At 53.3% G+C, this 11,740-nt stretch overlaps 1 protein-coding gene across 6 annotated transcripts; it reads right to left on the reverse strand.

Annotated features, from left to right (window-relative positions):
* Window positions 1–208: 208 nt before the first annotated feature.
* Phospho1 (phosphoethanolamine/phosphocholine phosphatase 1) lies at window positions 209–9,445 on the reverse strand. 6 transcript variants are annotated; one of them, XM_085695691.2, is made up of 4 exons: window positions 7,359–7,573; window positions 3,524–3,635; window positions 2,554–2,675; window positions 209–1,896 (listed from the first exon to the last, which is right to left on the reverse strand). In XM_085695691.2, exons 2-4 carry the CDS (start codon window positions 3,566–3,568, stop codon window positions 1,020–1,022), a joined length of 1,044 nt encoding a protein of 347 aa, XP_085551817.2. In that variant the 5' UTR covers window positions 3,569–3,635; window positions 7,359–7,573; the 3' UTR covers window positions 209–1,019. The 6 variants fall into 6 exon arrangements, with proteins under 6 accessions (XP_085551817.2, XP_085551815.2, XP_085551814.2 ...); XM_085695689.2 differs by lacking the exons at window positions 2,554–2,675; window positions 7,359–7,573 and adding an exon at window positions 9,264–9,445 and having other exon boundaries at window positions 209–1,778; XM_085695688.2 differs by lacking the exons at window positions 2,554–2,675; window positions 7,359–7,573 and adding an exon at window positions 8,701–8,964 and having other exon boundaries at window positions 209–1,778.
* Between the last annotated feature and the right edge of the window lie 2,295 nt (window positions 9,446–11,740).

Here is an 11,740-nt window from a genome sequence, read left to right on the forward strand (position 1 = left end):
AGAACACAGTAGAGCCCTACAGAAGGACCCAGAAGGACCGTTTTTCCTCCATCTCAGCCCCTTTTCCTGTTCCCGCTAGACCTGACGTCCCAGGCAGCCGTTCACGGCTTCTTTCCCCTCTTGCTCCTCGAGCCTCCCCCACTTAAATGTGGCTGAGAGCAAAGGGCACCATTCTCGCCCCTCGTGCGCAAGAGATGAATCACTTGGACCCCCTTCACCTCCTTTATAGGTCTGAAACACCAGAGAAGGGGAGGGGCTTGGGTTTCCCTGACTCTGCTTTAAAAACATGGCTTTCTGTTCCATAAGGGCGGAGGGGGATGCGGAGGACGACTTTGGTGAAGTCCCTAGTTTCTTGCTGCGGTAGTTGAGGACGGAGTGAGAGGATCTGTCACACTCTCCGAGGTCATTGGTTGGTTCTACCTCGTTCCATCAGCAGGAGGCGGCTGCTACCTCTGGCCTTTTCTTCCTTTGGGGGTAACTGGCGTTGGCGGGGACGGAGGAGGGGGGGTGAGGAAGCCAGGCGCAGCCAGCGCAGCAGTAGTGTCGGATTGCGGTGGCTGAAGCAAGATCAAGGATGCTTAGGTGCTGTCTTCCTAGAGCATCATGGGTCTGCAAGAGGAACCTGGTGCTGGCATGCGAATTGGGGGATCCTGAGTCCTTCTGAGAGAAGACTGCGTAGGGGAGGTCACGCAGCCCAGCTGAAGCAGCAGCTAAAGAAGTGGGAGATGTTCCTTCTCCCAACTGCCAGGAGCCCCTTTCTCTCAGTTCGAGGGACACTGCCTGCCTTCCAAGGCGTGCTCACCACTCCCTGGAGGGGAGGCAGCCGAACTATGATAACTGCATAGATAGGGACGGCTCTTAACCTCCGCTCTCAGCCCACAAGAGAACAAAATTCCAAAACTGCCCAGAGGAGCGTAGCAAAGCGAGGGGGAAGAAGTAAAACCAGGTGGTCTTAACCAATTCCCAGTCCTGTCTCCGCTCTGCCGGTTCTCCCGGGCACCCCTTGCAGGCGATGGTCTTCAACACATCTTCAGCACCTGTTGTAGATGTTGGCGCACATCGGTGGCTGTTTCCCAGGGCACCACGTGAGCGCGGAAGGAACTGGGATCGGCCTTTTGTGCCTCTTGGATGAGGCGGTGCATGGGGTAGCCGCGGCGCGGGAAGGCTACGTCCCCGCCCGCCAGCAGCCCCATGGGGCAGAAGTCATTTGCACCGTCACCCACGTAGAAGAGGCGCTCGAAGTGCACGCCGTCGCGGGCCCGCTCACGCAGGTATTCACTGAGCACCTTGTGCTTGCACATGTTGGCGGGGCAGCGGGAGCAGTTGTGCGTGTGGAAGGGCCGCAGTGTTAGCAGTCCCCGCGCGTCCGGCCCGGACGGGTTGCTGAGGATGCGGCGGAATAAGCTGTGGTGGCCAGCGGCACGCAGGGCACTCTCCACGCCGAAGGTGTTGGCATCCGAAATGAGAATAACCTCGAAGCAGGAGCCCTGCTTGGCTATGAACTGCAGCAAATCACCCATGCCTGGCGACAGGGGGATGGTCTCGTAGACAGCACGCAGGTCCCGGGGCCGTACACCCTGCTCACCCAGGTACTTGAAGACGCGTTGCATGTACTCATTGTAGTAGCCTTCGCGGTAGGTGGCACGCAGGCTCTCAGGTAGCTGTTGACCTGGCGCAGCGCGCACGATCGAGTCGTCGCTGTTTTCGTCCACGATGGTCTCGTCGAAGTCGAAGGTCAGGAGGAAGCGAGGCGCGCCGGGCGCAGCCATCCTGCCGTCCTGGGAGCAGGGGGAAGAGGAGCAGGAGGAAGGGGCAAACGAGAGGCGGCGCGGCGGGAGCCGGCCGGGGAGAGCCTGATTAGCGGGCCACAGCCAGGGTCGCTGGCACATCCAAGACCTGAGGAGGACCCAAGGCTGGTTAAGTTGGAGACGGAACCAATGGATGGCCCACACCCCGCCGTCCCTTGCCTGTCTCTCACTTAATCGTGCGGGGGCTGACGCAAGCGGGGTCATACTAGTCTTGAAGCCAAAGACTTGCTTGGTTTCCATTTCTGCTGCTCTCATAGGGTCCCTAGGGCTTAGCAAAGTCAGCTTAGGAAGAGGGAGGAGTCATTCCTTAACTAGGTTGGAGACTTCTGGTGGCCTGTGTGGCAATCCACTGCTCTAACTCAGCAGAGAGTAGAAGCAGAGAGAATCAATCATTCATGTGCCTGGGGGAGCAACCTCCTTTCCCTTTGTGGCATCGAGGTCTAATGGAGCAGCTAGTCTCTAGGAAAAGCCTTTGGCATCACCAAGGCAGGTGGGCAATGAGGTCTTCCCCGGGGCCTAGATGTCAGCTATAAGGGCTAAGGGCTTGGGAGGCCAGGTTCTGGACCCTCCTAGGTCCTAGCCAGAGAATTAGATTTTAACCCTTGAAATTACCAGGTAAGTATGCAGACCACACAAGACCCATAGAGGCTCTTTGGGAGTTTCCAGCCAGATGGCACTGGGCAGGGGGCTAGGAATGAGACATAGCTCCTCCAAGGAGTTGTAGGGCTCATCACTAATCACTTGCCAATTCCCTGGGAAGAACGTGTCAGCGGGTGGGGTTTCTGCCAGAGTCCGAAGCAAGCAGGCAGCAGGAGAAGCAATGGGGCTTAGGGAGGTGGGAGCCCCCCTCGCCAGGCCACGGCATACCTGGGAGACAGGTAGGGGAAAGGAAAGAGAGCAGCAGTGGCTAAAAAGGCAGAGGGAGGAAGGGACTGGCAGCTAGCTGGAGGGGATTGTTTGGGAGGAAGTGGGGGGGGAGGGATAGACTACTGGAATAAGAGCTCAAGGAAGCGAGACTTTGGGCAAAGGGGGAACAGCATGAGAAAGGATGGGGGTACAAGGTGAGTACTGGGGCACAAGGAAAGACAAGCACACCACACGGACACAGCAGGAGCCCCCATCTACACCCCCTGATGCCTTTGTTTGCCAGCAGCTGTATGAGAGGGGCAGAGTGACCAGTATCCACCATCCTAGACAGAAGCCTCTCTGCCTAGGCTTCCTGTCCCAACTCGCCCACATGGAACCTGGTTTGCTGTCACATGCTAGCACCCACTTCTTTCTTTTTAAAGAGAGGGTCTCAGGTAGCTCAGGCTGACCTCAAACTTGCTGTGTAGCTGAGAATGAACTTGAACTCATGATCCTCCCAGCGCTGAGAGAACAGCTACATCCCAAGCCCTCCCCCACTATTCTTTCCCATGGCTTTGTAAGACAACCACGGTTTAAGTCATTTCAGAGCTGGGACTGGAACATGGCTCCCTGACTCCCTAAGAGAACTGTCCCTTCCTCTTTATCCCCCCTGTAGTCGCCTGGAGTTAACCATCAACCTGTGGGAGTGTCAGTGGCACCAGGACCTACACCAGGGAAATGTCCAGGGATTCACCAGTGGAGAGGGCACCAGTGGAGAGGGCAAATCTAAAAGGGACTGGAAGGGGCTCCTCCTAGCTCTGGGTGGAAAAGATGGGGCTTGAGGCCTCATCCTGAAGGACCCCACTTACCCTAGACAGGCACCGCAGGCCAACAGCTGGAAAACACCCGCTCATTGTCCCTAAATTATCCTGGGCTCCACCTCTAGAAACTTGGCTGTTCTCAAGCTATCATCCAGAACTCCTGGGAAAACAAACAGAAAACCAAATAAATCCCACAAAAGGCCACACCTGTCCATTTGGAGTAGGTTGTTGCATCTTCATCAGTCTCAGCATTTGGGAGGGGAGGCAGAAGCAGGCGCATCTCTTGAGTGGGAGGCCAGCCTGATCTACAGAGTGGTTCCAGGACAGCCAGGGATATGTAGAGAGACACTGTCTCAAAACAAAGTGGCTCCCTGGCGTCCCTTTCGCCACTTATGGCCACCTGACTCTGTTCCATCAAGCACACGAGCCATTCCCAGGTTCTCAGCAAGAGCAAGATCTTAAAAGCACACTCAGGCCATGCTCCTTGCTTTTAACGCCCCCGGCCAGTTCCCAGACTCACTCATCAGAGAGGTGACAAGGAGCATTCCTGCAGATCCAGACAGGCTAAGGGACTTGCTCAAAAAGTGGCTGAGACTTTTCAAAACCACACCTCAGAGGCTGGTCCAGGGCTTCTTTCTCCAGTATGACCTTTACCCCCACACGAGCAGGGCATGTCATAGTTTACCAATCACCTTTATTTCCAATCGCATTCATGGTTCATGGGACCCACGAAGGCAGAGAACAGGGATTAACTCACTTCCTAGAGGCTGTACTGTTTAAGCAATGTGGCCCTTGGCTCACAAATGCTTTCACCACTTTTTAGAGGCTGAGAGCCTTGGGCTCTACATGAGATATGAGACTTACTTCTGGCACTACCTTGTTCAGGGGTCTCAGCAACAGGACAGGCTGAGTTTAGGTGGCCGGGTCTGATCTTTTGATTGGGGCCTTCATCAGTGCAGCTACACAAGAGACCATCTACGGCTTCCGGTGCCTCCCTACTCCCCTACCTCTCCACCCCCGGACTGAGAGACTAGAGAGAGGTCAGCCCCTTAAACTTAGATATAGCTTGGAATTGGAAAGAACAGAGAAAAGATGGGCAAAGATCTGGCTGGTTGCTGCCCTCTAGTGGCTACAACAGGTAGCACGGTTAACCCTGCCTGGCAAGGTGACGCTCCCTGACCATTCAAGAGCAGCGGAGAGAATAAACTAGGGAAGGACCAGGGGGACACAGACTCTGGAACCGTCCTTATAGAGATGAGTCACTGGCTACCCTGGCTTTCTCACAGCAAAGATTTTCATCAGAGACTGGAAGTAACTTTCAGTGACACCAGCCCCCCACCTCATAGCTAGTAATTGGAAGAGGGCTAAAAAGTGGCAGCGTCCTGGGAAATTCAGATTCAAATCCTGCTGAGATAGTGGAAGAAGGGGATGGGATAAGGGAACGGCATGCAAAGGATATTAGGGGAACTGTCACGGTGCCTGTCACGGAATCCTGGCTGATATAACCTTCGTCCCAGGACAAGAATAAGAGGAGAAAGGTCAGAGGTGCCACACCCATTGTAAAAAGCAGTCTCAAAGAGAGGGACAGCATCAGACGTGGAGAGGAGCAAGGGGCAGATACAAAGAAAGATACAAACCGCTTACCAGCAGCCACATAGACCAGCTTTCTTTTCTCTCATTCTGTCTCTCCCTTCCCTCCCTCCTTTCCATAATCACGATTGACCACAGTTCTTTAACGGTATCTTTACAGCACACCCTTAATCCAGTATTTTGTTTTTGTTTTTAATTTTGAGACAGGGTTGTCCAATATGGACTTGAACTCAGGCTCCTGAGTACAGGGACTGAGTACACGTAATAAACACCCTGCCCTGCTAAGATAAATTTTCATCTCTTGGGGGAGAGGGGATGGTGAGTTACTTGCCTGTCTTCCTTTTAAAAAAACTATAGTAATCTTATACTCAAAACTGCTCATGTCTCATAGTCATAGACACAGTTATGTTTTTACCTAATACTAGTGAGCATTTATGGAAATCTTCAATTTTGTTTTTGAGACAGGGTCCCACTACCTAACCCTGGCTGGTCTGCAACTCTCTATGTAGACCAGACTGGCCTTGAATGCAGATCTGCCTGCCTCTGCTTCCCAAGAGCTGGGATTAGAATCCAGCACTGCCTCTCCTGGTAATCTTGTTTCTTTTTCTTTCTGCTGTGTAGACAGCCAGGCATCCTGTGTTTCTCCCCATAGACTAAGGCAGCCTCACAGTGAAACCCCATCCCTACATATATCTAGTTATTATTTGGCTTCATGAGGTTTGAAAAGGCCACGGGCAGTTGCCTGGCCTGGTGATGCAGGAGAATCTGAGTTCAAGACCAGACTGAACTGCACAAAAAGTTCCTGTTTCAAAACAACCACACACAAAAGTCACTCACTTCTGACAGGTTTGTATGATGATACAATCCTGTGTGGTGAGCCAGGTGGTGGTGGCACACACCTTTAATCCCAGCACTCAGGAGGCAGAGACAGGAGGATCTCTGAGCTTGAGGCCAGACTGGTCTACATAGTGAGTTCCAGGACAGCCAGGACCCCAGGACTACATGGAGAAACCGTCTCAAAAAAACAAAAACAAAACCCAAACAAAACCTAAAAACAAACAAAAAACCCAAAACCTATGTGGCCAGCAGAGCCCCTTGTGGAGAAAGGGACAGAATCCAAGTTTCTTCAGCATGCTAGGGCAGGGAGAGCAGGCAGATTTTTCTGGGGCAGAAGGTGGTTCTTTTCTAGTCCCATCTAAGATCAACGTTTGTGGCCCTGATTCCATAGATCACAGGCTCCCAGCCTGCACCCTCCCTCCGTTGACACAAATACTCTTAAGTCTGTGGGAAGGTGGGACAGGTGTGCGTGTGTGTTGGCTTAATCTCTAAGCTTAAAAATTCTCCTAATGGGGGAGAGGATAGAGCCCATAGGAAAGTTTGGGGAGTTTTCCACAAGAAACATGCAGGCTGAGAATGGGGGTGAAGACTTCAGAAATATCACGGTAACAACCCCCTTCTGCTTGAAGAATAAATGTCTATCACTAGGAATCAGATCCGACAATTAAGCTGGGATTTCTGCCCCTAACACTCCCAACTTCACAAACCTCTTTCTTGTTCATTAACCCTTTAAAGGGGGGAGGGGAAGAGACCCAGAGAGGTTCAGCTAACATCATGGGCATCACACAGCATCAAAAACAGGACTAGAACTCAGGGGTCTCTATTGCCTCGTGGACAAACTATCTGAACCTCCCCGTTTGCTACAGAGACTCCGTAATGGTCCCTGTTCTAGCTAGCTAGGGAGTAATGATCTATGCCCTGGTGCCAGTGAGGAATCTGGGACTAGGCGTCGCCTTTGGGGTCCCCTGCCTGGGTAGACAAGTAGAGTTTGATCTTCACTGGGTAGGGGCAGGGAGATGATGGCAGCTGCCGGTGGGGTAGCAGGAGAGATATTTTTAGAGGTGACTGGAAAGCAGGCACTCTGGCACACCCCCAGCTGGCGGGCACTTCGCTCTAATGCGGGCGGGGGGTGCGCAGCTCGGGGAGAAGGAGGACTTGTGGGTGGCGGGGAGCAACGACAGTCCCCGGAGATGAAGGGACACTGGGCACCATGAACCTGGGAGAGAAGGGGGCTCAGTTCTCTGCCCCAGAGGTTGCCCCACCACCAAGCGCCTAAAACACCCTCAAACTCTACACGGCCCCCACCCCAACATTGAGATCGCGATCCTCCCGAAGCCCAGGACTCAAGCGGGGCAGCGGCGGCTGCGCTGTCCGTCCCGGTTGAGTTTGGAGTGAAAGTAGTGGGAAGGGGGCTAGTTAAGGGATTTGGAGGCGAGATGGAGCAAGGGGTGCTTACGGGAATTGGGGGAACGCGGTCTTATCCACCCCCGGATTTCTGAGCTCCGGCTCACGCGTCCCTCCTGTCCCGAGGGACCGTGGATGATCTGCTTCTGTTCCGTCCCTTCCACCTGCCCCCCATCCCTGGGGCCGCCGCCGCGTCCCCTTTAAATGCCGGGGAGCCGGAGCTCGAGCCGCGGCGGGCGCTGCGGCTGCCGCAGCACCCGGGCCCACCGCAGTCCCCGCACGTCACAAGCGCCCAGCCAATCACCGCGGCGCCGGCGCACATCAAAGGGGCGGGCTCCCCGCAGGCCACGCCTCCCGGCTGTTTCTCCCCCCCCCCCCCCCCCCCCCGAGGCCGCGCGGTGGGACTGGGCGGGCTGGACGGGTGGAGCGTGGCGCGTCCCGTCCGAGGAGCGTGGGTGCGGGGCACCCTCTGCGTGCGCGTGGCACGAGCGTGAGTCGCTGTCACACTGCCCGCCTCCTGCCGGGTTCGGCGTGGGGAATCTGCACGCAGTCCCTCCCTCCACCGGCTGCCGGTCCGCCCTGTCACGGAGCTCCGCGGGACAAGCTTGGTGACCGGAACCGCAGAGCAGCACGCCGTCCACGTGCGCCGAGCTCCGTGTCCTCTGCTCTTCCGGGAGGAGCCACGGCAGCCCGCCGAGTCCTCGGTACCCTGTCCCCAGATTACCGGGTACTCGTGCTTGCCGGCGGAGGGGTTCTACCACCCAGCCCCGCGTAAACACGGAGTTGGAGAACCAACACAACACTGCATAGCGGTGCAGATAAAAACCTCCGCTTACTCCCAAGTCCTGAGAGTGCATTCCCGTCCCTATCCCGCTATCCCCCTCTGGGGGAGCTTTCCCATCCTTCCCAGCCCTCAGGTGACGACGAACCAGAGAGAAGAAATGAAACCTGGATTTCCTGAGCCCGTGCTATATGAACCCCAGCAATTGACCCATGAGAAACGATTTGTCCAAGAGTTCAAACACAAGAACACCTCACTTGAGTCATAAAACAGGCTCAGTGGGTGAGAAGTAGGTGCACCCAGACCTTCATCTAACCAGCCCTTCCTAATTCCCCCTGCTCCTGCTGCAAAACCGGTCAACAAATTTCGGTGAACTCTGTGCAGGACAGGCTGGATACCTGAATACCAGAGCTCCGTGCGCCCACCAATACAACAGCAGCTAGGCAGAAAAGTTGCCAACCTGATCTACCACCCCTGACCTTCAAACTCCGATGATGACTTCTCCATTGTCCCTGCTCCCTAAACCGCCAGCACCCCCTTACCTTCTCTAGCCCTGATGCTTGCTGAGGTCATTGGACAACTAGTAGGTACCACTGTATTTCTTCCAGCTTACCTTATCAGTCCTTGTTTGGCTTTTTTTGTTTTTTGTTTGGTTGGCTGGATTTGAGACAGGATTTCTCTGTAACTTTGGCTATCCTGGAACTAATCTGTAGACCAGGCTGGTCTTGAACTCACAGAGATCCACTTGCCTCTGCCTCCCGAGGGTTTAAAGGCATGTGCCACCCCACCCGGTTTTTGGCTTTTTTAGTTTGAGTCGGGCTCTCTTATAACTTGTGCTGACCTCACCTACTTATTCTAGGCCTGGCCCCGTACTCCCAATCCTCCTGCCTCCAATTCTTTGCTGGATTAAAGGCCTGAGTCATCACACCTTGCAATCCTTCCTCTTGCAGAAACAGTTCCAGCCCCACACTCTGCCCAAGACCAGCTCACACAGTGTTCAGTTTTTGTTCTTTGCACGGCAGTGCCCCTACCCTTTGACACTTTTTTGGAGCCTAGGCTAGTCTGGAACTTGCTATATAGTCCAGAGTGACCTTCAACTCCTGATCTCCTGCCTCCACTTACTGAGTGTTGGGATTTAAAGGCATGTGGTACTATACCAGTCCCATGTGTACTCACAGGCCAGTAGGTAGGTGCTGGAAAGATCTGAATGTGTTGAGCCACGATCCAATCCAAGATGGTGCCAGTCAGGCCTATGAGGAAATCAAGGCATGATGAAGTAACTGAGCTTGCTCAGGGCCATGCTGTTGAGAGATGATAGTGCTAGGGTCCCAAGCTGCCTTAGCCATGACCTCATACTGTGCCTCTCTCCTGGTGTCAGTCACCCTTCCTCTCTTTTAAGTTCCCGCTCTGTACCAGTTTCATTGTGGGACTTGGGTCACCTGACCTGGCAGCGAGCTTGTGGGGTGGAGAGTCATCTGAGGTGACAGAGCTTGCTGAAGTCTCTGGTGACCCTTGACTCAGGTGGCCAGAGTCTCCAACAGGTCTTCACGCAGAGGTTGAGTCACTCGCCAAGGTTCCAGTGGCAGAGCCAAGAAGCCAGGACTCCAAGGTCACAACCTGCTCAGCAGGTGACCTCGCAGCAGGGGCAAAGGTAATAGGAAGGAAGGGACAGTTCAGTTCCCAGGACCCACCTGGGAGAAGAGGACCACCAATCTTTCCAGGAACCGGCTGGGTGTCGGTCGTTAGTGTTTCCAGTTTTACAGAGGCAGAAACCTGGGGACATTAAGCAATGCCTCGCCTGAGGGCACTATGTGCTCAGACATAGTTCTGCACTGCTGGTAAACCCAAAGAGGAAAAAGATGGCTGGGACCCTCAGGGACCTGGGGGCAGGTGATGGTGGGCTTAGGTGGGAGGTGTGACCAAGTGTGTCCCATTCAGGCATGCCAGCAGTAAAGCAGTTGTGACCAGGACCGAAAGCCTCCCTTCCAAGCCGGGACAATTCTCTGCTCTTCCTTCCCACAGCAGTCTCTCTGTGCCACTAGCTGCTCACAATTTACACATGGTAAAATATGTCACTTGCCCCAAGTCACTGAGCTAGGAAGTGGCCAAAGACAAGACTTGAAACCTGAAGGGTTTTTTTTTTTTTTTTTTTTTTTTTTTTTTTTTTTTTTTACACATTTATATTTTCATTCAGGTGATTCTCACTATGTAGTTGAGGTGGTGTGAAATTCCCAGTCCTTACCAAGTCCAGCTGGGAGCCAAGCCATACCCGCTACCACACACTTTGGACAGGCTTTCATGGAGCTTAGGCTAGCCTTAAACATACTATGTAGCTGAGTATGACCTCCCTCTCCCTGCCTCCCCAACCTGAGTGCTAGGATGGCTCTGGCCTGCCACACGGGGTTATATAGTGGTGGGGATGGAGTCCAGGTCTTTGTGTATGTTGAATAACCAACCCCTCTTCCAACTGAGCCACATGCCTAGCCTTGCCCTCATTTTTGATTTATTTTTATTTTATGCGCATTGGTGTTTTGTCTACATGTATCCTCCGGTACTGGAGTTATAGACAGTTGTGAGCTGTGTGTGGGTGCCGGGAATTGAACTCTGGTACTCTGGAAGAGCACCCAGTGCTCTTAACTGCTGAGCCATCTCTCTAGGCCCATCACAACTGCATTCTTAGAAGGAAGTGCTCTCTTCTGGCACAAGAAAAACCGGCCCTAGAGATAGGGAGATGAAGGGAGGCTCACTGTGTTCTTTTTCTTTCTGTTGTTTTTCTGAGACAGGGTCTTACTAGGTAGCCCTGGCTGGCCTGGAACCCAGCCTTACATTCTTTTTGTCTTTCTCTCCCTCTCTGTCTCTCTCTCCCTCCTTCTCCCTCTGTGTGTGTAGAGACCAGGGTCTCTTGTCGGCTAAGCCAGACTTCAACTGTTCAGTTGAGACTCACCTAGGCCTCATGCTGAAACAACAGCACTAAATCTGGTAGGAGGCTCATGTTCTTGAATGAAGCACTTTCTTTTCTAAGCACACTTGGATCTATTAGTTTTTGTTTTTGTTTTTTTCAGAATTTTTCTATATAGCTCTGGCTGTCTTGGAACTCTGTAGACCAGGCTGGTCTCAAACTCAGAGATCTGCCTGCTTCTGCCTCTCTAGTGTTGGGATTAAAGGCTGCGGTCCTCTACAAAAGGCATGCACCGCCACAACCAGCGTTAGTTTTTTGTTGTTTTTTGTTTTGAGATAGAGTTTCTCTGTGTATCTGACTGCCCTGTAACTCTCTGTAGATGAGGCTGGCTTTGAACTCACAGAGATCCACCTGCTTCTGCCTCTCAAGTGCTGGGATTAAAGGCATGTGCCCTCATGCCCAATTAGTTTTGTTTTTGTTTTGAGACAAAATCTCCCTACAGAGTCCTGGCTGTCCTGGAATGCACTATGTAGACCAGGCTGGCCTGGAACTCCTAGAGATAATCCTGTTTCTATCTCTGGAGTGCTAGGATTAAAGGCATGTGCCACCGCGCCTGGCTCCTATTCGTTATTAGGTTGAACATTATGAGATTGGACATCCTTAAATTCTGGCTTCTAGAACAGCCTGGTTAGGAATTAGGATGTCTGCTTTCGAATTTGTGTGACGTCAGGCACGTGGATCCCTTTGGCCCTTC

Source organism: Myodes glareolus, chromosome 9 (assembly GCF_982192425.1).
Source record: "Myodes glareolus chromosome 9, mMyoGla1.1, whole genome shotgun sequence".
Lineage (NCBI taxonomy): Eukaryota > Metazoa > Chordata > Mammalia > Rodentia > Cricetidae > Myodes > Myodes glareolus.